Source organism: Mya arenaria, chromosome 15 (assembly GCF_026914265.1).
Source record: "Mya arenaria isolate MELC-2E11 chromosome 15, ASM2691426v1".
NCBI lineage: Eukaryota > Metazoa > Mollusca > Bivalvia > Myida > Myidae > Mya > Mya arenaria.
The window spans coordinates 29,277,247-29,303,332 of NC_069136.1; the positions used below are offsets into that span (position 1 = coordinate 29,277,247).

The window sequence follows — 26,086 nt, forward strand, 5'->3', positions numbered from 1 at the left end:
GCAAATATCGGGGATCCCGGCTCTATGCATTCTGTTTTTGAAACCTTTTTTTGGTATCGTTTGTTATTAACAAATTACCTTTTTATGTGAAAGTTTTATGAAATTAAGATATTTTAATAAAATCTTCAATATAACAGGTTATTGAATGTTAAGCTGGTTAACAAATATTTGATATGCTTTTACATGGATAACATGCTAAGATAACTTACTTGATGCGGTGTAGATCAATTTGCAATTGATGTGCAATTATTAAGTATGTGTTTTGTTGTTATGTTTTTTTCGTTATCTTATTAAAGACAGAAAAAGGTTATGGATATGTACTTACTGTTGCAAATGACATGACTATAACATCACACGTACTGATTTCAGGATTAACCATTTAAATGATCATGATTATACTATATGTATAAAGAATGTATTCCTAAATGATATTATGAACTTTCGATTATTGTCCAATAGTAAATTGAAATACCTGGTCCGATTCGATTATCGATAGCAAATAGAGTCTGATTTTCAAACACTAGTATAAGGTCCAATTAAATTCCATCCAGTAGTACTCAAGGTATGCCCCAACAAGGAAAAGTGACAAAGGGAAATTTCTCTGTAATAAGGTACAATTATTGACCGACCAACCATTGGGTCACTCCAATATAACCCCTGAAACTACATGTAGTTGTGATAGTCAACCAAATCTCTCCTGATGACATGTCTCAGTCCCACTATGAAATATTCAAATAACGAACACATTCAAATATTATTCTATTTTTTTTCAACATTGTACTTAAACATAAAGTTAATGATAAGAAAGAGTATTCTGAAGATAGAACAATTAAACAACTACATTTATACTTTGTAAAAACAAACAAAATCGACACAAGGACAATAAGTCCTTTCTCCATAATCCTATTAACAATTATCATGAACAGTGATACAAATAAAATTACTGTTTATTTAAAAAGAGTGCCCCTGATGTTCGGAACGCATCCTCAACAACAGTGAATTAAAATGTACATGTACATATATGGCAATAAAACCAGGGGTGACATGACTATCAATATTATGATGGGGTAAAAATATCAGTAAATGTCATTACACAACGTTCATAAAACACTTCAAATTGACAATTAGTTTGCAAACTGTCTGGACATAATTTTGTCCTACTGAAACTGGACCATCATTTTGTCTGGCCTTCTCATACTGGACCATTATATTGTCTGGCCTTCTCAAACTGGACCATTATATTTGACCATGATATTGTCTGGCCTTCTCACACTGGACCCCATCTCAAACTGGACAATTATATTGTCTGGCCTTCTCAAACTGGACCATTATGTTGTCTGGCCTTCTCAAACTGGACCATTCTATTGTCTGGCCTTCTCAGACTGAACCATTATATTGTCTGGCCTTCTCTGACTGGACCATTATATTGTCTGGCCTTTTCTAACTGGACCATTCTATTGTCTGGCCTTCTCAGACTGGACCATTATGTTGTCTGGCCTTCTCAGACTGGACCCTTAATTTTTCACACCTACTCAGACAAGTTTTTTTACACAAAAATTACAATAATCATGAAAAAGAAAATCAAAATTCCCATACAGATGTGTTATGTGTAGGAATGGCAACAAGTAGTAAAATTGGTACTCGAGTACTCTGGTACTCGATTACTCAAATAACTTGAATTGGATTTTCAGTTCATGTATACATGTATCGTTCATGTACTTTGTGCGTTGGTCGTAATATTGGCCATTTAATATTCAGGTAGAGCTAACATAAACAATAAGCATATATACAGGACCCCATGATTGTTGACTTCCAGTGTTGGGCAGCAATGAGCTACGAGGTAGAAACCTGGACCTAGCACCAGTCACATCCAGAGACAAGGACCATTGTTTAGCACACAACATGTCACCTACGTGTGCCAAACATCTGTGTCATGTTCTTTCCAAATCACCCCTTACATGACAAGTTTCACACAACCACATATACTGAATGTGCACATATGCAACATTCCAAAATGATAGACCTTTAAAAGTGACATTGACCTTTTGAGATAAGGAGGTGGGTGGGTCTTGCCCACAACATGTCACCATTACTTTTCGAACGCCTGTGCCAGGTTATTTCAAAATCCCAGTGCATGACAAACTTACAGCCAGGTAATGAAAATCTACATCTAGGTGCATATATGTAACCATTCCATAATCATTGACCCGTGAATGTGACTGTGACCTTCTAAATATGGACAATGGTCTTGGGGTTGACACATCGACTTTAGGTGCCGACACTCAACCACCTATGCATATATGCAGAATCTCATAATCATAGACATCTGAGTGTGACCTTGACCCACGAGGTAGGTAGGGACGTGGGTCTTGCCCACAGCACATCTCTTATGTGTGCTGAGTATATGTGCTAATTTATAATTACAACAACCTTGCCTGTCAAATTTCCAGTCCAGACATGACCACTTATACCCTATGTACATATATGCAGCATTCCTAAAAAACAACACCTTGAAGTGTGACCTTTAACTTTGAGGTAGGAACTTGGGTCTTGCTCTTGACTGATGTCTGTATGTACCAAACATGTGTGCCATTATTTTCAAGGTAAGTACATGGATCTTCACTGTGCATGACAAACTAACAGACTGGTCAAGACAAAACAACAGACAGAAGTATGGATGCAAAATATGACTTTAATAAGCCCATCTTAAAGAGCATAAAAATGGTTGATTTAGATTATGATCAAGAAAATTTCCTTTAAAAGTCTCAAGTCCCCTCAAAATGACTATATTTCACAAATTACACCAAAAAATAGTTTGCTACATTTGATCCTGTTACAAGGAACATGATATTGTTGGAGAAATTGCGGCCTGGTCTTTACATTGGCATTAGGATAACATCATAACAGCTGATGTTCAAAATACACATCTACACAAAATCAAATAATGAGTCAGAAAAAAATCTGGTAGTTGAAACAACACCTTGAAATCAACATTTACCTAACTTTGTTTTGCAAATGAAAAGATGCCTTTTGCTGTCTCGAGCCTTTGATTCAGTAGTACAGGCATAAAGCTTCAATCTGTGTTTAAATTAGAAAATCACAGTGCCAATTTCACAAATGTTTTCACATCTCGCTTCTTCATTCTGTTGTGCTACTGAAAGTAAAGAAAGTCAAAATGTCACGCGAAACATTTCTAAATAACTGCATTGTAAAATGTTTACTTTCAGCATGAGATCTACTTTAATAACTAAACTAAAATGAGTGATGTCTGAAAATTGAAAGTCTCATAAAAATTTTTTTGTAAAAGTAAATGGGTATACCCATTGCACTAGTTATTTCAAAACATGTTTCATGTTATATTCATTATATTAACGCAACATTATTTTAACAGCTAACTTACAAAAATGTACAAGTGCACAATAGAGTTATGTAACCTGTTTCTGCGAGGCTGGCCGGGTTCTGTGATGGGTGCAGGTGGGGTGACACGTATCTTTTTCACCACCATCTGGCTGCCTACTTCATCCTGAATGCCCTCACTCTGGCTGAAACATGGAATGAAACAGTGAAGAGTTGTCAAAAACAGAAGAGTGAGATTTTTTTTTTGAAATGCTTTAAACAGTATGAACTTAAGAAACTAAATACTAATATATAGAGAACTCTTCCCAGCATCACGAATAGCTTCTTAAGTTGTTTGTTCTAACTAACTGTAATTTCCAACAAAAACCTTTTGTTCTAATCTTATGCTATATTTAAAATTATATTTCAGTAGACTGCAGTCTGGAATGACTGTAATATAATCACCATATAATAGCATAGTAGTCAGATGCCTTAAATGACAGTAGTATAATCTTTGCCTCCTGATACTACAGTAGTCCGACGCCTTAAATGACAGTAGTATAATCTTTGCCTCCTGATACTACAGTAGTCAGATGCCTTAAATGACAGTAGTATAATCTTTGCCTCCTCATACTACAGTAGTCAGACGTCTAAAATGACTGTAGTATAATCACCCCCTCCTAATTCTACAGTAGTCTGAAGTCTGAAATGACAGTAGTATAATAAACGCCTCCTAATTCTACACAAGTCTGAATTCTAAAATGACTGTAGTATAATATTTGCCTCCTGATACTAACGTAGTCAGACGTCTAGAATGACAGTAGTATAATCACCCCCTCCTAATTCTACACAAGTCTGAAGTCTTAAATGACTAGTATAATCTTTGCCTCCTGATACTACAGTAGTCAGACGTCTAGACTGACAGTAGTATAATCTTTGCCTCCTGATACTACAGTAGTCAGACGTCTGGAATGACAGTAGTATAATCACCCCCTCCTAATTCTACAGCAGTCTGAAGTCTGGAATGACAGTAGTATAATCTTTGCCTCCTAATATTAAACTAATCTGAAGTCTGGAATGACAGTGCATCTCCTAATACTATTTTAAGATTGAATCAAGAACAACTAAGGAGCTTTCAACAGTATTTACATACTTTTGTGACTGGTCATCCATATTCTCAAAGTTGAGTCGTTTTGATGATGTTCTCTTGGTGTTGGATATGTATGGCAGGTTACTGCGGGATTTAAATGCAGACACAGATTCATTGATGCTCTTCAACTTCTCAGCAGACTGAAATGCCACAATTTTTGCATTATTTAACCATTATTTTCCTCGACTGACATTTTCCATTAACAAGTTAAATTGCCGGAACGATTTAAATGATCTGTTGAAGATGTCGAAGTGACACATAGTGACATTGGAAAACTGATGTCTTCCTTTAACGCAAGTATGTTCGATGTAATGATGTATATGAGAAATGAACAAAGTAAATTGAAAAACAAACATGAGGAGATAACAATGTAGCAACAGATAACAATTTTATTAATTTTTTTTTTTTAGTAGTGATATCTTAGACTAGGAATTGAAAATCATAATTCATTCCCTATAATATTCTGTCCAGCCATTTCAAAGAATTTTCAATTATGTAACTTGGAACTAATTTTTCAATGAAAAGCTTAAGGATTGCAACTAGATACACAGCAATAATCAAATCCACAACCTCAGTTGTAACCAATTGATAAACAACAAACCTCCTTTGTTTTGTTTTTTAAGTATTTATGATTAAGTCTTATCCAAATCATTCAGGTAATTACCGAGTTATGCTTTACACAAACTTAGTATGAAGAAAATCAAGTAAAGAGGGTGATACATGTAACTTGCATTATGCACAATTTTACAATTGCATTGTCAACTTTTCAATGATTCAATCAATTCCTTTGAATAAAGTAATGCCCTGAAAAATGTTCTACACTATACAATCTTGGTGACTGTGTGTCAGACTGTGCCACCCATGTACTCCACCATACAATCTCGGTGATTGTGTGTCAGATTGTGTCAGCCATGTACTCCACCATACAATCTGGGTGATTGTGTGTCAGATTGTGTCAGCCATGTACTCCACCATACAATCTGGGTGATTGTGTGTCAGATTGTGTCAGCCATGTTTTACACTATACAATCTTGGTCACTGTGTGTCAGATTGTGTCACCCATGTACTCCACCATACAATCTGGTGATTGTGTGTCAGATTGTGTCACCCATGTAATCCACCATACAATCTGGGTGATTGTGAGTCAGATTGTGTCACCCATGTTTTACACTATACAATCTTGGTCACTGTGTGTCAGATTGTGTCACCCATGTACTCCACCATACAATCTGGGTGACTGTGTGTCAGATTGTGTCACCCATGTACTCCACCATACAATCTGGGTGATTGTGTGTCAGATTGTGTCACCCATGTACTCCACCATGCAATCTAGGCTGACTGCAAGTCAAGGTTGTGTAATTGAGTTTGGTCAAGATTTGAAAATAAACGCTTTAATGAGAGAGCAGACATAAAGACGTGTAATGATACAGACATTGCCAGACAACATCAAATCCTCTTAAAAATTACTGCTCCATAGTTTGCACTAACAGTTTTATGCCTACAGGAAAGACTTACCCCTAGCCCCTCTCCAAAACTGTACAGCTGTCGGGACCGTGGGGTCATACTGCAGGGGGAGTGAGGATACTTAAAGGGCGACTTCTTCAGGGGAGACACATAGAAATTCTTACGACCTGGGATGCTGTGGACAAATAAGTTTGCATTCATTTACATATATTCATTTACAAAACTATTTTTTTCCAAAAGATATTTTTAAGAAAGTTGTTGGCACATGACATTGCAACGACAAGTCAAGTGAATTTTATGCATTATATTTTTTTTCTCAAAATTATACATATCATGCAACAAGCCAGCCCTAAACTAGAGCTATCACTGAAGGTGATTAATACCCCTGAACGCCGCATCTCATTATGATTTATCATTGTATGAAGTTTTATGTATTCCATCTAGTAGTTTTCAAGTTACTGTCCGGACAAAAGTTTGACAAAAGAAAACACAGAAAAAGGCAATAACTCTGTAATTTGCTAAAACAGTGTAATGATCAATGTACACTGAACTTCTTCTCAGTGTGCTGTACCATTGTATTAAGTTTAATTACATTCCATCCGGTAGTTTTTAAGTTATGCTCCGGACAAGAAAAACATAACAAAGGGCAGCAATTGGCTGAAATAGAATTGCAGTTCCTGTACACTGCGCTTCCTCTCATTATGATTTATCACTGTATGAAGTTTTATTAAATTCCATCCAATAGTTTTCAAGTTATGCTCCGGACAAGAAAAAGTAACAAAGGGCAGTTAGTCTGTAATTAGCTGAAATAGAATTGCAGTTCCTGTACACTGCACCCCCTCTCATTATGATCTATCACTGTATGAAGATTTATTAAATTCCATCAAATAGTTTTCAAGTTATGCTCCGGACTAGAAAAAAGTAACAAAGGGCAATATCTCTGTAATTGGCTGAAATAGAATTGCAGTTCCTGTACACTGCACTTCCTCTCATTATGCTCTACCATTGTATGAAGTTTAATCCAATTCCATCCAGTAGTTTTTAAGTTATGCTCCGGACAAGGTAAATTGCAACGGACCAACCGACCGACCGACTGACCACAGGGTGACTCCAATATACCCCCTTCCAACTTTGTTTGTCTGGGGTAAAATAAGGTGAAATGCTGCCAACTAATGCAACATTTGTTCAGCCTACATTTCAAGGAAGACTGTTATATTGTAAACCAGGATATATATTTACCTGTAAACAGGAGAAGCAGTAATAGCAGAGCTCACAGGCTTTGGCAGGGGTGACAGGTTTGGTTGCTATGGAAACAAAGCAATCAATTTGTTACTTCTTAACCAAAAATAAGATGCTTCCTGGCATATCTTAAACATATTTTAACATTTTATTCCGACTATACATTCTTAATTTCACAGAATCATCATTTATCTGTATAATCTAACAAAGAATACTGGGGCTGTCATGATTATTTAATGAATACGAAACAAATTAGATAACAGTAATGTTGGTGTCTTGAACAATATTAAAAAAACTATTTGTGCAAATGAATGACAGGTAAGACTTTTATCTGTAAATTTTCAAAGTGGAAAGCAAGCTTAATGCACCTGTACATATTCAGAAAATAAACTTTAGGTCAAAACTATGCATATCAGTACTTCGTTTAAAATGAAACTTCGATCTTGGAATTCAAACCTCCACTTAGTTGGACAATAAAACTAGCCACTGATAAACATGCACACACTTACAACTGGTTTGGCAAATAGGAGAATGTAGTTCTTCATGTTCTGCATGTAGACTCTATTGTAGAAGGCAATGATGGAGTCTGTGGTGCCATCATCTAGTAATGCCTCCTTGTACACCTGGGAAACAAACATTACACATGCCATAGGCTCAACAAAGTACTGTTGTAAGAAACATCATAAATTTGCATACTGCTATTCTGTTCTTTGGTGTTTAATTTTTTTTTACTAAATAGAAATAATTTCTACAATGCACTATGTATCCTCCTAATGCGCTTCTTTAAATGACCGCATATCGTTTCAAATTGCATTTATATTCTGATGAGCGCACAATCGCCAGAATATCAATGAGGCTTGTGATTGGTTGAATTATTCTTTACTGCAAATTGTCCCTAAACTGAGTATATACTATGTTCAATTGCCTAACAAGCGTTATTTTTCAGTGTAGTGATTGAATTATCCCAAATTATCACACATTGTTAGGAAATGGATACATTACAACACCAATAGAAGTGTACAGGCAATCATATGGGCATTTTTTTTATAATACATAGCATAATGGGATGCTGTTTGAATGCATTTTAGCTATATTCATTGCCGACTTTGTCAAATAAACATTTAATGTATAATACATGATAGGAGTACTTGTAAAACATCTTATTAGTAACGGTCATCATTGCACTATTATCTGTATTTAAAACATTGCAGTATATATTGCAATACTTATATTACATTACATTTTTGCTGATCTTGTTTCCACATCCCAGTTTACCTGCGAGTTGGCATGAGGCAGGGAGCTATAGGCTTTAACAATGTCCTTGAACTTGATCTCACTGTCAGACACCTTGCAGATACCATACACTGAACACATCATCATCTGCCAGAGAGGGGGAAACATACTTCATGTTATATAGAGGGTAGTCTACATACTTCATGTCATATAGAGGGTAGTCAACATACTTCATGTTATATAAAAGGTATTCTACATACAACATTTCATATAGAAGGTAGTCTACATACAACATGTCATATAGAGGGTAGTCTACATACTTCATGTTATATAGAGGGTAGTCTACATACTTCATGTTATATAAAAGGTATTCTACATACAACATGTCATATAGAGGGTAGTCTACATACAACATGTCATATAGAGGGTAGTCTACATACAACATGTCATATAGAGGGTAGTCTACATACTTCATGTTATATAAAAGGTATTCTACATACAACATGTCATATAGAGGGTAGTCTACATACAACATGTCATATAGAGGGTAGTCTACATACTTTATGTTATATAGAAGGTATTCTACATACAACATGTCATATAGAGGGTAGTCTACATACAACATGTCATATAGAAGGTAGTCTACATACAACATGTCATATAGAGGGTAGTCTACATACAACATGTCATATAGAAGGTAGTCTACATACAACATGTCATATAGAGGGTAGTCTACATACAACATGTCATATAGAAGGTAGTCTACATACTTTATGTTATATAGAAGGTAGTCTACATACAACATGTCATATAGAAGGTAGTCTACATACTTTATGTCATATAGAAGGTAGTCTACATACAACATGTCATATAGAGGGTAGTCTACATACTTTATGTTATATAGAGGGTAGTATACATACTTCATGTCATATAGAAGGTTGTCTACATACAACATGTCATATAGAAGGTTGCCTACATACAACATGTCATATAGAAGGTTGTCTACATACAACATGTCATATAGAAGGTTGTCTACATACAACATGTCATATAGAAGGTAGTCTACATACTTTATGCTATAAAGAGGGTAGTCTACATACTTCATGTCATATAGAAGGTAGTCTACATACAACATGTCATACAGAAGGTAGTCTACATACAACATGTCATATAGAGGGTAGTCTACATACAACATGTCATATAGAGAGTAGTCTACATACAATATGTCATATAGAAGGTAGTCTACATACAACATGTCATATAGAAGGTAGTCTACATACAATATGTCATATAGAAGGTAGTCTACATACAACATGTCATATAGAGAGTAGTCTACATACAACATGTCATATAGAGGGTAGTCTACATACTTCATGTCATATAGAGAGTAGTCTACATACAATATGTCATAAAGAAGGTAGTCTACATACAACATGTCATATAGAGAGTAGTCTACATACAACATGTCATATAGAGGGTAGTCTACATACAACATGTCATATAGAGAGTAGTCTACATACAATATGTCATATAGAAGGTAGTCTACATACAACATGTCATATAGAGAGTAGTCTACATACAACATGTCATATAAAAGGTAGTCTACATACAACATGTCATATAGAGAGTAGTCTACATACAACATGTCATATAGAGAGTAGTCTACATACAACATGTCATATAGAGAGTAGTCTACATACAACATGTCATATAAATCGTGACTATTATTCTAGTACATGTATTTACTTATAGTTTTTATCTTTTCCTTAAATTGTTATTTGTTTTAATGATATAAAATATGTTGTTTAATTTTCTCAACGAAGTTTATCAACTGTAATCCCATTATCCCCTGATCAATCGCACCTTCACAATCACGGCCATTAGCTACTATATAACTTTGAAAACAGAGACCAGATGAGATTGTGACCAAATTTGACCGGACTGGAAACTATCGCCAAAATATATATATATATATATATATATATATATGAAGTGTCATAGTTTAAAGATGAATTGGGCATTACTACTTTACAATACAAATGAAGTCTGATGTGTTTTCAGAAAATACAGGGAAGCCGCATTTTAGTTTGACCTGTGTGCAAATGCACAGTCCACAGATTTGGTATATAAATATCAGGTAAAAATGACAGTTGTCAAAAGGCTTCATACGCAATGAATATTTCAACTTTGTATATCAGTTTTACGCGGACAAAAGCGTCGAACAATCCGTCTTAGGTGTGTTTTCACATACACTGATGTTACATATCATAATGATTTTTTCTTTACAAAAGAAATACTGAACACTGTGATTACCTTTATATCTGAAACGCAATCATACTTTAAGAGAGGCACAAACAACTTTATATCTTACACACCTTATGTCGATGCTTGATGCATAGTTTTTCACTGACCTGGTCAAGATGTCTGTCTCTTAACAATTCTGGGTGAAATGTGATGCAGAACTCAAAACACGTCCAGATCTTCTGTTGCTGTGAATGAGATTATCTTAAATTCTGAATCTAAACAGATGCTTACATATTAAGTACAATAAAATTTTGATAACTCAAGAACGCCAGGGCCTGACCTTTAAACACAAGTTATCCAATGTTACGAGCTACCTCATTTTAGTCCTTATAAAATGCCTTATTTTCAACGTCTAAAGTCAAAACATGTCTAATAGTATTATACCATGCCGAGTGATGGATCCTTCACTAGATTTCTTAGGTGTTTTGACAATTTGTAAGTTCTTTCACATTTGCCATCTTGCAAAGCAAAGTGACAAGATGGAATTCGTTTCAGAGATTCAGATGTTCAGCCGTTATCGTATGATTTTATTCATATGTTAATTAATCATTTCCTTTTTTCGCAATAAAGTTCTACATTCGGAGCTCTTAGCCATTTTTATCAAAAACAACCTTGGATGGTTTACATATTCAAAAGTTGGTATGTTTAAGTCCGCTGCAAGTAGATTGTGTAGTAATTCAATTAAGCAGTTAAACTTAACGAGGCCAATAATAAAATATTGTTTGTTTTTCGTCCTGCAACTGAACCGCCAAAATCGCGCCGACCCAAACAATTGTTTGTCAAAATTGAAAATATTTTTAATTTTTTCCCGGAGCGAATCCGTCGGTAGGTGTATTTTGAGTATGAAACGAATCTGAATAGTTTGGGCACTTTGCAAACATAAGCAATCATGTATTCAAGCGTCTTTTGATAGTAACTGGGAAAATGGCAGACAGTCACACCGCTGAGCGTGCGGTTTGTTTGACTGCAATTATAAAGAAAATTCAAACAGAAACCAGTCTTATTTCGAATAAAATATGCAAGGTGAGCCCCAAGCTAACTATGGCTGATATATTGGATGAAGCCTTAGCTGATCTTCGTATCGATGATGAGGTTAATTATGCTCTTGACCATGACACTTTCTCTTGAAAATTAATGCCAGAAAACTACCTTAATGTTAGTTTGATGTTTTTTGCCATTAATTAAAATTTGAAAGATTGGTCTACATATTCTCTCGGTACAAATTTTTCCAGTTCAATACATTGAAGTGGTTTCAAGCATTTGTAATCTTTATTATGAGTGTTCAAGAAGGCCAGACAACAGGATCCTTGATATTTCTGCTATGCTATGCAAAACATAAAAAAAAAACATAATCATCTTTTCAATGGGTTGGTAAGATATCTTAAAAAACTTACAGTTTCTTTCAATATTAGAAGCATATCACTGAGTGTCTTTAATCTGTGGTAGCCCAATCTACATACTGGAATAAAATACAACATTATGGTCACATAGGCTTCTTGGAAATGTTAATAACATATAGCTTACAGTCAGATCTTTTTGAAATATCCTAAAATGTAAAACATACATAAGGGACTAGTGTAATACATTTGATAAAATACATCACTGGAACTCTGTTATGAAATTAAGCGATAATAATAATATGTACGGGAATATTTTAAAGATTTATAAACAAGTCTTGTAACTGTAGGGATTAAAGAAATTGAAGAAATTATTGCACGCCTGTAAGGTCTAATTATAAACTCTCTCACCTTTATTTAAGAACATGTTGAGTGAGTGAGACCGATGGGTGGTGTCGGGGGCACTAGGCTCAGGGCTGTCCTTGCTGTACACAGCCGTTACCCCACCCTTACGGGGGGACACAAACACAATATTTCCCGGCATGGTGCCCTTACTGGCTGGACCACGACTTGGGGACATGTAACTAAAACATATGAGAAAAGTTATACAAAACTTAACAATGTTTAAATGGGATGAAACTTCAGAACTGCTATTGATATTACACTTAAAAAGCCTGTCCTAAAACTAGTTTTACATCAATTGCAGCAGAATTGAACATTTAACTGTGTTTTAGTGCATTTTCTTTTTACATATAATTATACTTATTATTTATCTATATGTTTCAAAATGTCGAGAAACTGTTATTTTTTAATTACTTAAAGTGTGCCGAAACTGAAATTCTTATCAATACTTAACTATATGGTTTGAAAATGTAACAAGCCCTATAATTTTCAAGCAAGTAAAGCATTAAAGAAGAAGAGTGCTGATTACTTTCAAGGCCATTTACGAAAACAAGTAGGAAATTACCAAGTATGAAAGCTTCAACTGATTTTGACGAAAGTTACGTACATTTCAGCAGCCTGGCTTGTGCCGTTGGTTTCACTGGAGATGAGATCACTACAATGAGACATGCTACTACTGCTGGCCGACCCACATCGGGATAGCAGCTCAAATACTGGGGAATCCTGCAGACATAATATAACAATTCTGAGAATTTTTGTGTTTTATGTGACTACTCATTAATTCTACAATTTATGACATTTCCTTGAATATCTAGTTTCTGCTTACAGGGATTGTTCTTTTTAATTGTCATAAACAGTGACAAATGGGTAAGTACATTGTCCACGGAAGAAACAAACTGAAGTAGGTAAAATCAAGTATGTAAATATTACAAACAATAATTGGTGTACAAACAGTTTTCTTAAAATTTAAATTAGAAAAAAGGCAATTTTTCACTAAGTTGAATTTTTTTACTAAGATGCTTATTGAATACGACCAAAGATCACCTTCCTTCAAATATTGATAATCAAATTGTCCTATATAAATCATATTCGCTATCCACACATAAGATAAGATTGTAGCCTAGAATAATCTACATGAAGTTTACAATAATCTACATGAAGTTCAATAGAAAAGTCTGATTATTAAATTTATCATTACCGTAAATGACTGGGTATAAGACGATAGGGGGTATTAGACGCAGGGAAAAAAATCTGTGAAAAATCCGAGAAAAAAACTTTTAATCTATGTTTTTGGTTAAAAGACGCATAGAAAAAATGTCAAAATCGTCCGGCATTTTCAGCCACCATGTTTGTTGACAGTGACAAAAATTTTTTTTTCGTGAAAATGGCGATGGTTATCTTTAAAACCATACTGTCGAGAATGAAAAGTTATGTAATGCAAAAAATATTTTGACAGTGCCCATCTTTGCTTTTTTATATGTAAGTTTGATTATTTTTAATTCAATTTATTATTCAAAATAATATTGAATACCGTAATTCACAAGAGTTCGGACGCCATAAATTAATTATTTTTTTCGCTCTCCGAATACATAGAAAATTATCATTTTTACATTTCATTTCCATGTTTGTTTAACCTGCTTTTTTCTTCATGTTTGCTTTTTACCACTAATTAATTTATCCGTAGTAATCAATGGTCATAAACTTATTTATTACGCCTATAAGTGTAAATCCTTCATCAAGTTAATTAAAACACCATTTTATACATGCACTGAACTGAATAAACACATTCTATCGGCTTCAGATCAAAAGAGTCACACTGTGTGACGTCACATAACTTACAGTTATACCCACGAGGATCTCGTGGAGAGCATGGACATTGCTATGCAGGATTAATGTATCACTGTACGATTATTGCTTCATAGAGTCTATAAGTGTGGTACAAGTTTGAAAGCTTATTGGCAGATCGTCTTACAAACATGCCATGTCAATGTTTTCTTAATCCCTTGATTGCCCTTGTTGTTTGTTTAATCCTCAAATTAATATATCACACTTCCTTTTCAACAGGCAATAAATCGTTTAGGATGGGTAGTAACTAATTAAATTGTCGCAGTGGTGTATACGGTTAGGTAATCTAGCCAGGCATTGTAAAGATAAAAATCAATAATCTTCGTCTGTGAAACTTGGTAACTATGAAAGTTATGATTGATGTCCTTTGGGAGTCCGAAAATTAGGTACACAAAATAAATTATTTTGGGAAATAATTATGGGTGTCCAAATATTTAGAGTGTCCGAACTCTTAGGTGAATTACGGTAACTTTAATCGAAAAATATTTTTGTTGAAATTATAAACGTCTTACGATATACCGTATCCCGATCTTCAACTGCCGTTTTAACCCGTATATACTCGATCAATATGACGCGAGTAACATCCCTTTCTACATAAATATAAACAAACTCTCGGCTTGAAATTGACCTCAGAAAAAAAGTTCAAAAAATTGTTACTGGGTATTATACGCAGGCATTTTTTTGCATAAAATTCTGAGGGAAAAAAGTGCGTCTAATACCCAGTCATTTACGGTAAGTAAAAATGAAATTTTCTTCGAAAGAATAAAGTGTATAAAAATAATTTTAATCTATGAACCTAAAAAGAGAACAATAATTACCTAAGAGGTGACTATGTTGAAGACTTAATAAAATTTAAAATCTATTCTGTTTTTACTAAAAATATAAGGTAGTGAAATCTCCAACAAAAAGGGAGATTATATAGCAAGACTTGCTGCCCTTGTTTCAATAGTAAACTTTACATAACTATAAAATTTTAACAAAATGTATTAATAATGACTTGTAACCCACTGGGTGAGGCCAATTTTTCTCCAGGGGCATAATTTGATAAACATGGTAGATAACCAATAGACAATGTTACACACCAAATATTTAAGCACTAGGCCTAATAGTATTTGCCAAAAAAAGTGTTGTAATTTTTTGTAAAGATTGCCATGGCAATAAGAGTTCTGCATGGAATTCATTTCTTTGAACAATTTTGAAAAAACAACAACCAAGGACCACTCCTATGAAGTTTCATTAAAATTGTCCAAGCGGTTTAGGAGACGATGATGATTATAACCAATTGTTGACGCTTTTCCTTTAGGTTGCCATGGCAACCAGTTCTACATGGAATTCATTTCTTTGAACAATTTTGTAAAAGCACCAACCAAGGATCATTCCTATGATGTTTCATTGAAATTGTTCAAGGGGTTAAGGAGAAGATGATGATTATAACCAATTGTTGAAGCTTTTCCTTTAGGTTGCAATAGCAACCGGAGTTCAGCATGGAATTCATTTCTTTGAACAATTTTGAAAAAGCACCAACCAATGATCATTCCTATGAAGTTTCATTAAAATTGTCCAAGGGGTTTATAGAAGATGATGATAATAACCAATTGTTGCCGCCGAACGATGGACTCCGGACGACAGACTCCGGACATAGACCGATCACAATAGCTCACCTTGAGCACTTTGTGCTCAGGTGAGCTAAAAACTACATCAAATTGGCCTTAAATTTTCTGTTTAAAACCTCAAAATTCTATCAACCATGCTAAAATACCATATTAATATGTCACTTTAAAGAACATGGTGCAATAAACAACTTGTCAAATCACTTCACACTTCCGCTGAGATTGTTGCTAAGTTACCAGTACGGTACAAAAGACCACTAATCAGCATTCTTTGTTAATTGGCATCACAATATTTCAGCATTTTTGTAAATATCAAAGACATTATAAAACTGTCAAAACATTAAAGAAAACAACATTTCCAAGGTCTTATTAATTATCTACAGTGTATAAAATTTTGGCGGGAAAATTGACATACACAATTCTGCTTTCTTCTGCACTTACACTCCGACCTGTTTTGGCTCTCTGATTTGATTTTTTAGCAGCTCTTCTCAATATAATCTTGTTTTTACAAGTCAGAGGTATTATTCCTTCTGTTTCTCAATCAAAAACACTGACATTTGGCAAGTGTCTTAACCATGACGTATTTTATGCATATTTTCAGAAAATCTAAAGATAGTAACAAATATCAAGTTTTCGTTTACATTGTTTCCATCATTGTTTTTGACTGAAAATTAGAGATAGAAATTCTACCGCTTTTGAACCCAAACTACCGCTTTTGAGACCTAAATCTACCTCTCTGTCATCCCCAAAGGTTCACATGTCTGCTGTTACATGTTTCACTGTTACTTGTGCTGCTGTTATTTAACGTGCTCATTATGTCTTATTTATTTACGTGAAATAAACAAAGAAACACATGATTTTGCTTTTTAATATTTTATGGTTTATATTAACCTTTGCCATTTTCACGATCCAAAAATAAATCATCAAAACAATTATGGTAGCTGCCGATTTTTTTTCTACAATTTTTACATTTTTGTACTGCGTTCTATATCTATGGTATACCTGTTTGTTTGGGGGTTTTTTTTAACTATTTTTTTTGTCTCATTAGATAATTTGTTAATTGTTGTGTGAATATTGTTTCAGTTGTTTTTGTCTGTAATTTGTTTTGTATAAAAGTAATATTCAATTATTCAGCTTAATAGTTCAAGGAAACGTTTGAATCACAGGGTAACCAATTTTTCGAATAAACGGTAAGTTGTTTATTTCAAAATATCTCTTTAAATAAAGTTATGAAAGCTTTTTTAAATTTCGATTATTTTTTTTGGCATTTTTTTTTTCTAGTTCAAAAGTGACATGTTCAGTTTCAATCAAGGGAAAATAACTGCAATGGGTTTAAGAAAGTAGTTCCTAAAGTTGATATTTTCACTCCTAAGTTGCAAATACCAAATTAATGTTGTTAAATTTCACTAATTAAAGCATGAAATAAGTATATATACACAACAGCTATAACATACACTGTCAAGACCTATCAACTGTTATATATACCAAATCTAAACAAACATCAATCATTAGGAAAATTAAGCAGCTTAAATTTAAACCAAGAACCTTTCAAAATAATTCAACTTACTGCTTTCCATGCTATACTGTCTAAAATCCTGTTCTCAATCAGGGTAAGGTGCTGGAAATTCAATAACATGAAAATAAAACATCTTCATAATTAAAATGCACATTTAATGTGCTGTCTTAAAATCATAAACATGTAATAACTTTACATACAGTACACTCACGGAGTTAGACCCACTTTCCTCTCTCACAGAGGGATAAAACCGATGTTGGCAGGTTTCCTCCGAGGGAAAACTGTTTCCTTCACTGAAACAGGGTTCATACAGACAGACAGGAAAAAATCAAGGATTTTTCAAGGAGATTTCAAGGACTATCTTAAATAACAAATATAAACACATATTTTCAAAGATTATTAATAAAAGCAAGATTTATATATAACGCATATTTATGACATAGCAACTTGTCAAACCTTAAGTTGTCCCGTTAAGGTTTTTTATTTTCATGGGCAACCAGCCAAGAATAAGCAAAAAAAAAAAAAATATTGTTAAAAATCCAAGACATTTACAACAAAAACAAAACCAGGTATTGAAACAGACTGAACCGGTGCTCATGTAAAATTATACCACTGGACAGTTTACAGTACTGTCATACACACACAAACAGATTTGAATAGCAAAGAGTAACTAGCAAAGTCATCACTAAAATCAAATTTATTTTTGTTAAGATTATTATAGACACTACATTTGGAGCAGAGCAAGGATTATTTCCCAAGTTTTTACAAGTTAAAAATTTTTTTGAAGCAAAAAGGACTTTTCATCCAGCAGCCTAAAATTCAAGTACTTTTCTTGTCTTTTAAGTCTTAGGGAACCCTTTGAAATCCCCACAAGTTCCTATGAGTTGCTTATTACCGCAGAGTGTAATATTCTTCCAATAGTATTGATTTTATTACCTCGCAGCGGAACTCTGCGTCAAAGAATTTTTTTTATTCATTTTTATCCTTATGTACATAGTAAGTTGCATAAATTTCTTAGAGCATTGCATTTGTATGTGTGTGTGTAAATACTAATTAAATAGTGTCTTCACTTGCTAATAATTAAAATTAAATCATATCTATAGCCTCTGTTTTATTTCATCATAAAACAGCAGACACTTTGACACGAGTCTGAACCATGACCTGTGATGTCATGCACCTGATCAATAGCATATAATTATATATTTATCATTGACGGTAAAAAAAGCTAGTGCCGTTTTGGGGAATTTCTACAGAAAACGTGCCAAGAACTCCTTCAACCATGCGCTGCCAAATTTGAACAAGTGTTTGTCACCATATTTCAATCCTAATTTTCCAAAAATCTTATAACAATAACAAAGCATTTTTCAAAAGTAATGTAATTATCAATGTTCTTTACTCTATTGTAATGAAATGCCGTTATTCAGACGTGATATAATGCCATTATTCAGACGTGATATAATGCCATTAATCAGACGTGATAAAATGCCATTTTTCAAACATGATAAAATGCCATTATTCAGACGTGATAAAATGCCATTATTCAGACGTGATATAATGCCATTATTCAGACGTGATATAATGCCATTATTCAGACGTGATATAATGCCATTATTCAGACGTGATATAATGCCATTATTCAGACGTGATATTATGCCATTATTCAGACGTGATATAATGCCATTATTCAGACATGATAAAACATAACAAAGTTTGCCAAACATATTCTTGGAAGTGGATCTGAAATATGAATTAAAGCGACAGTCCGCAAATCGGGCAAATTAGCCATGAAAAAAAAATAAAATTCATCTATGTGTTGATAAGCATTCCTGACTGACGAATCCAAAAAAAATTTGGTTCAAATCGACCTAGAAATGAGTTTTTCGTGTCATTTTCAATATCTCTTCTTAACTATCGGCCCCCGAGAGTTAACGGTTATATAAATAGAAAAAACAGTGGGATTCCAAAGTTCTTGCGCATGCGCAGGGCGATACTATTTCCCGGTCTCTCCTCGTAAAATCCGGTCTCATCCGGTCTCATAATTCCCGGTTCATAACTTATGGCCCCAGGCAATGGATTGTGTTGCTGATGTTTATAACACGATTTTGACAATCTTATTTGTTTTTATATGTAACAAAATGGTATAAAATATATAAACATTATGTCTTAATTTATGCAATTTGTTATAGGTATACACTATTTATGCAATTCGTGTTAAAGGTGTAGAGAAAGATGCGATGCAGTACAAATGCTCATGTTTTTTGCATAAAAGATTGAGGACGGCTAGAGTATGAGTAACTTAGAATTGCACCTTTTAAATTATGTTATGTTATGTTATTGTTCCCCCCCCCCCCCCCCCCCCCCCCCCCCCCCCCCCCCCCCCCCCCCCCCCCCCCCCGACATAAATTTTTTTAAGCATAAATGATTACAATTGAAAAATTCCATGTTTGCATATCCGACTCATATCTGATTTACATGTAGTCAAGCATTGTTATTTTTTGTATTACTATTATCAATAGTATACTTATAACTGAATTTAATATGAAAAAAACACACACTCAATGTGTTTGTTATTCATGACATTAATTTCAGTACATGTGCATATTTCATGTTTTTATCTTTGCCTAAATTTATTTTATGTTTTATTGATATAAAATTTGAAATAAATAGTGACATAATTATCATCAAATATCTAATGTTTTAATCAACTGTAATCTTTTGTAATCCTATTACTCCCCGCGGTCATTAACACCTTTTTGATCACGCCCGATAGCTACTATAAAACAGAGACCGGAGGAGACCGGGACCGGATGAGACCGGGACCGGGAAATAGTATCGCCCCCAAGAGTAGTCGGAAAAACCGTAGACCTACTTTCTCTTTTGCCGTCTAAAAATAGCAACTTTCGGCAATTTTCAATTTGTTAAATCTAAGTTATTAAAGCGATTTTTTATAAAATAATTGCGGTTCAGTCGGTCTGAAACAATGTGGAACTTATTAAAAACTTTTGAAATACGGTTACTTTTGCGGACTGTCGCTTTAAAATGGCAATAGAAAAACAATAACAGCAACTTACTGTAGCCATCATTATCGCTCGACATTTTTATTGAAACAATATTAATTTTAACAGTGATTCTTATCGAGTTCCTATGGCTTTTCGTGGAGTTAAACCCTTCGTAGAAAGGCCAAAATTGTAATTCTTCAGTCGAATGATTAGCTGCAAGAGCCATAAAATCCGAACCCTACGAAAAGCATTCATTATTTTGGTCGCTATAACAAAAATCTGTGGAGGGAAATTGAAAGTGTCTACCTCGTTGAGTGTACTGAACAAATACAAATTGTGTAAAATTTAAAATAAATTTCTAGTAGATCTTTAATCATGATAAGATTCAATACAATGGCATATTGCAGTGATTTTCATAACAAACCTTGATGATTTCCCTGGTGAGGTTGGGCTCTGCCTTAAGGTACGACTCGAGCACTTTGTAGAAGTCAAAAGCATACAGACCAAACGCATCCAGGACCCAGGGGAATGTGAACCGGGAGTCAACATTGCTCAGGGCTGATGCTGTTAATGACCCTAGGGGACACACAAGATACAGCTACAAGAAATTTTACTTTGTACAAAGACATTACAAAAAGAAATAAAATCTTTTATTACAAATTTATGCTTAATAAAAGGACCAAGGTTTTTGGTGTTGAAAACATTGTTTTTCATTTAATTGTTCTCAAAAATGGCTGAAATGTGTAAACCTAATCTTGCTTCATCAGGCAAAATCATTTTGGGTCATATATTACAATGGTATTTTAAGATCTCTTTGAAAGTCTATTTTGAAAAGGAATTTGTCATTGTACACTACGCCTCCATTTTGAACAGTAAATACAAACAAGAGCTGTCACAAAGACAGGCCATTCTGCTGCTTTAAGTATCAAAATTGTTTTGGTGAAACATTCACTGTAAATTAAGATATCAAAACCTTAACCAGTAAAAAAAGGGTCAAAATTGAGAAAGGGGTAAAATTATATGCAAGATAGAGCTTTCTCCCACCTCAGATAAGTAGATCCAAAAATTTAACCATGCTAGAAACTTTTATCTTCGCACAAAAGAGTTCCAGCAAAAAATACATTTTTACTTAACTTTGTTTAACTGAGGTGGGAGGGTGTGTTGCGGAAACAAGCTTTACAAAGCCTCGTTTCCGCAAAACACCCTACGCTCGGGTTTGGATGAACCTTCCTTACACTCTCGGCAATGGAAGATACTTACCTGATTAATTAATAAGGTTGGATGGTTGAGAGCCTTTGTATAAAGCTTCAATGCATTTACATGATGCATTTGCTGAGATATTGACTTAAATGTGGTTACATGCAAAACCGTAACCAGAAGTCAAATATTAAAGGGCCATAATTAGTATTAATTGCAAAATAGTTATCTAACTTGGTTATTCAAGTAGATTAGATGGTTGAGTAGCGTTGTATAAAGCCTCAACACAATACATCAAGTAGTTGCTGAGATTTTAACCTATGAGCGCTTACATGCAAAACCTTGTTAAACAAGAGATGTTTGTCAAACATTATGCCCCCCCTGAGCGCCATGTTGTCAGGATTATATGGACAATTGAATGAAATATGCATGGACCAAAATGACAGTTAATTTGTCACTGACATTGGATGCCGTTGAGGCAGTTTTAAGATTATGACCATTCAAAATGTGAGGATAGAGTGTGTTATGACCATGACCTTTGACTCTATGGCCTCAAAATCCATAGGAGTCATCAGCTGGTCACCAAAAATCTAAATATCAAGTTTGAGGGCCATGGGTGCAGGCATTGACAAGTTATCACAGAGACAAGTTTTTTTCGTTCACGGTCACTGTGACCTTGACCTTTGACCCCTAAAATCATAAGGGGTCATCTACAGGTCAGACGCAAGTCAAGTTTAAAGGCCATGATTGCAGGCATTGTAGAGTTATCACTAGAAACATTTTCGCATTCAAGGTCACTGTGAACTTGACCTTTGACCCGATTTGAGCTAGCGACCTAGTATTTTTAACCAAAAAGACCCATATTTATACTTATCGGAGATATTGTTCATACAAATAACCTGATCAACAGAAACTATTGCATTTGAACATTTTATAAACACATCAGCTTTTCCAATAAGATCTGTCCCAGAGACCTAGTTTTTGACCCTAGATGACACAATTTATCATCAAAGATTTCATGTACACAAATATTTTTTAAAGTTAATTAAAATTTTAATTTTTGAAAAATATGGGTAGATATGAAATTCATGACTTTGATGTGTGTTTATAAAATAGCAATTGAATTTAGTTGTTGACTGATATTGATAGGTGAACCGTTTGGTAAGCATAGAATTGTTTTGATGACATCGGGAAAATATTTCCTAAGATTTGACCTAGTGACCTAGTTTTTGATCTGAGGTGACCCATATTCACAAATGTTTTAGACAACATGTAGACAAATATTCTGACAAAGTTTCATAAAGATTTGACTAAAATGAATTATTTTTTATGACCGTGGAATTCTTTCTCCTAAGATTTGACCTTGTGACTTAGATTTTGACTGGGGATGACAACTTTCAAGATATTATGCAGACAAATATTCTGACCAAGTTTCATAAAGATTTGACAAAACTTGTTGAATTTATGACGTGGAAATAATTTTCCTAAGATTTGACCTAGTGACCTAGATTTTGACCCGGGTTGACACATATTAAAAAATATGCAAGATATAATGCAGACAAGCATTCTGACCATGTTTCATCAAGATTTGATAAAGATTGTTGAATTTATTACCGTGAAGTATTTCTTCTAAAGATTTGACCTTGTGACCTAGTTTTTGACCCGAGATGACCCATATTCATATATATATTCAAGATAACATGCTGACAAATATACTGACCAAGTTTGATAACCATTATATAAAAACTCTTGATTTTATTACATAAAATGAAAACTTTAACACAGAATTGTTAACGCACGCCCGCCTGCCCAACCGCCTGCCGGCCTGGTTTTCATCATTCTATAACCCGTAATGTTTCAATGAAAAATCCGGCTAAAAACCTTGACAAATAAAACTAGAAATGTGTCCATAGGACACGGATGCCCCCACTTCGGTTTTTTGTCACAGAAAATAAGCCATAATGATTTTTGAAGTATTTTTGGCAAAAAAAGGCCGTAACTCCTAAATGACTAAAGCGATTTCCAGGACTACCGAACTTGATCAAGATATTATGGTCACAAACATGTGTTTAAAGTTTGGTGAGGATTGGACAAACAGTTTTCAAGAATTAGATCGGAAACAATCTTCGGGACGTATTTTTCAAGTCTTTTTTTGCAAATAAAGGGCCGTAACTCCTAAATGACAAAAGCGATTTCCATGGCTATCGAACTTGATCAAGATATTATGGTCACAATCATGTATGTAAAGTTTGGTGAGGATTGGACACATACTTTTCAAGAATTAGATTGGAAACATATATTTTTGAAGTATTTTTGGCAAAAAAGGGCCGTAACTCCTAAATGACTAAAGCGATTTCCATGACTATCGAACTTGATCAAGATATTATGGTCACAAACATGTGTTTAAAGTTTGGTGAGGATTGGACAAACGGTTTTCAAGAATTAGATCGGAAACAATATTCGGGACGTACGTACGTACGTACGGACAGACAGACAGACGTACGTACGGACAAGGGCAACCCTATATGCCGCCACTTTGTGGGGGCATAATAAGTGTCATCCAATGCTAACAGATTCATTTATTACATGGTGCAATAGATACTTACATGAGACATTATATGTCATGAGGACAATTTCTGCTGAGCAGGCGAGGAGAGATCGGTGGAAGACGTCGTTACCAAGAAGACCACTAAAGTCACTCTGGGCTAGACGCTCCTGTTCCTGTTGGTAAACAGTCAATGGTTAAGTTTATTTAAGTTCATTTTAAGAAAGCAGAGTAAGCATATATGAAACCACTCAAGTCTGTTTCAAGGGTACTGGTGGGAACCAGAACAGGTGTCCTTTTTAAAAGGCTGAGAAATCATTATCCTAGTGGGGCTAGGACCCACAGCCTCTTGTGTGAGAGACAGACACCTATACCACTAGACCAATCTCACACTGGTGTGACTCAGACCTACAACCTCTTGTGTGAGAGACAGACACCTATACCACTAGACCAATCTCACACTGGTGTGACTCAGACCTACGGCCTCTTGTGTGAGAGACAGACACCTATACCACTAGACCAATCTCACACTGGTGTGACTCAGACCTAAAGCCTCTTGTGTGAGAGACAGACAAGTATACCACTAGACCAATCTCACACTGGTGTGACACAGACCTACAACCTCTTGTGTGAGAGACAGACACCTATACCACAAGACCAATCTCACACTGGTGTGACACAGACCTACAACCTCTTGTGTGAGAGATAGACACCTATACCACTAGACCAATCTCACACTGGTGTGACTCAGACCTACAGCCTCTTGTGTGAGAGATAGACACCTATACCACTAGACCAATCTCACACTGGTGTGACACAGACCTACAGCCTCTTGTGTGAGAGATAGACACCTATACCACTAGACCAATCTCACACTGGTGTGACTCAGACCTACAGCCTCTTGTGTGAGAGACAGACACCTATACCACAAGACCAATCTCACACTGGTGTGACTCAGACCTACAGCCTCTTGTGTGAGAGACAGACACCTATACCACTAGACCAATCTCACACTGGTGTGACTCAGACCTACAGCCTCTTGTGTGAGAGACAGACACCTATACCACAAGACCAGTCTCACACTGGTGTGACTCAGACCTACAACCTCTTGTGTGAGAGACAGACACCTATACCACTAGACCAATCTCACACTGGTGTGACTCAGACCTACAGCCTCTAGTGTGAGAGACAGACACCTATACCACAAGACCAATCTCACACTGGTGTGACTCAGACCTACAGCCTCTAGTGTGAGAGACAGACACCTATACCACAAGACCAATCTCACTCTGGTGTGACTCAGACCTACAGCCTCTAGTGTGAGAGACAGACACCTATACCACTAGACCAATCTCACACTGGTGTGACTCAGACCTACAGCCTCTTGTGTGAGAGACAGACACCTATACCACTAGACCAATCTCACTCTGGTGTGACTCAGACCTACAGCCTCTTGTGTGAGAGACAGATACCTATACCACTAGACCAATCTCACACTGGTGTGACTCAGACCTACAGCCTCTTGTGTGAGAGACAGACACCTATACCACTAGACCAATCTCACACTGGTGTGACTCAGACCTACAGCCTCTTGTGTGAGAGACAGACAAGTATACCACTAGACCAATCTCACATTGGTGTGACACAGACCTACAACCTCTTGTGTGAGAGACAAGACACCTATACCACAAGACCAATCTCACTCTGTTGTGACTCAGACCTACAGCCTCTTGTGTGAGAGACAGACACCTATACCACTAGACCAATCTCACTCTCGTATGACTCAGACCTACAGCCTCTTGTGTGAGAGACAGACAAGTATACCACTAGACCAATCTCACATTGGTGTGACACAGACCTACAACCTCTTGTGTGAGAGACAGACACCTATACCACTAGACCAATCTCA

General features: G+C 35.2%; 1 protein-coding gene across 4 annotated transcripts in view; it reads right to left on the reverse strand.

The window, feature by feature from the left end:
• Nucleotides 1-758: 758 nt before the first annotated feature.
• Nucleotides 759-26,086, reverse strand: part of LOC128220794 (retinoblastoma-associated protein-like) — a 51,535-nt gene continuing 26,207 nt past the window's right edge. For 3 of the 4 annotated variants that reach the window (XM_052929341.1, XM_052929339.1, XM_052929337.1), the window contains 14 exons: nucleotides 24,239-24,353; nucleotides 20,860-21,011; nucleotides 17,488-17,538; nucleotides 13,073-13,188; nucleotides 12,475-12,647; nucleotides 12,121-12,185; nucleotides 10,834-10,911; nucleotides 8,465-8,569; nucleotides 7,699-7,812; nucleotides 7,190-7,254; nucleotides 6,002-6,125; nucleotides 4,490-4,626; nucleotides 3,435-3,542; nucleotides 759-3,154 (listed from right to left, as the gene is read on the reverse strand). In XM_052929341.1, the coding sequence (XP_052785301.1) occupies nucleotides 3,139-3,154; nucleotides 3,435-3,542; nucleotides 4,490-4,626; nucleotides 6,002-6,125; nucleotides 7,190-7,254; nucleotides 7,699-7,812; nucleotides 8,465-8,569; nucleotides 10,834-10,911; nucleotides 12,121-12,185; nucleotides 12,475-12,647; nucleotides 13,073-13,188; nucleotides 17,488-17,538; nucleotides 20,860-21,011; nucleotides 24,239-24,353 (1,419 nt within the window). In that variant the 3' untranslated portion in view covers nucleotides 759-3,138. The remainder of the gene's footprint in view (nucleotides 3,155-3,434; nucleotides 3,543-4,489; nucleotides 4,627-6,001; nucleotides 6,126-7,189; nucleotides 7,255-7,698; nucleotides 7,813-8,464; nucleotides 8,570-10,833; nucleotides 10,912-12,120; nucleotides 12,186-12,474; nucleotides 12,648-13,072; nucleotides 13,189-17,487; nucleotides 17,539-20,859; nucleotides 21,012-24,238; nucleotides 24,354-26,086) is intronic. The other variant, XM_052929340.1, reaches the window with a different exon arrangement.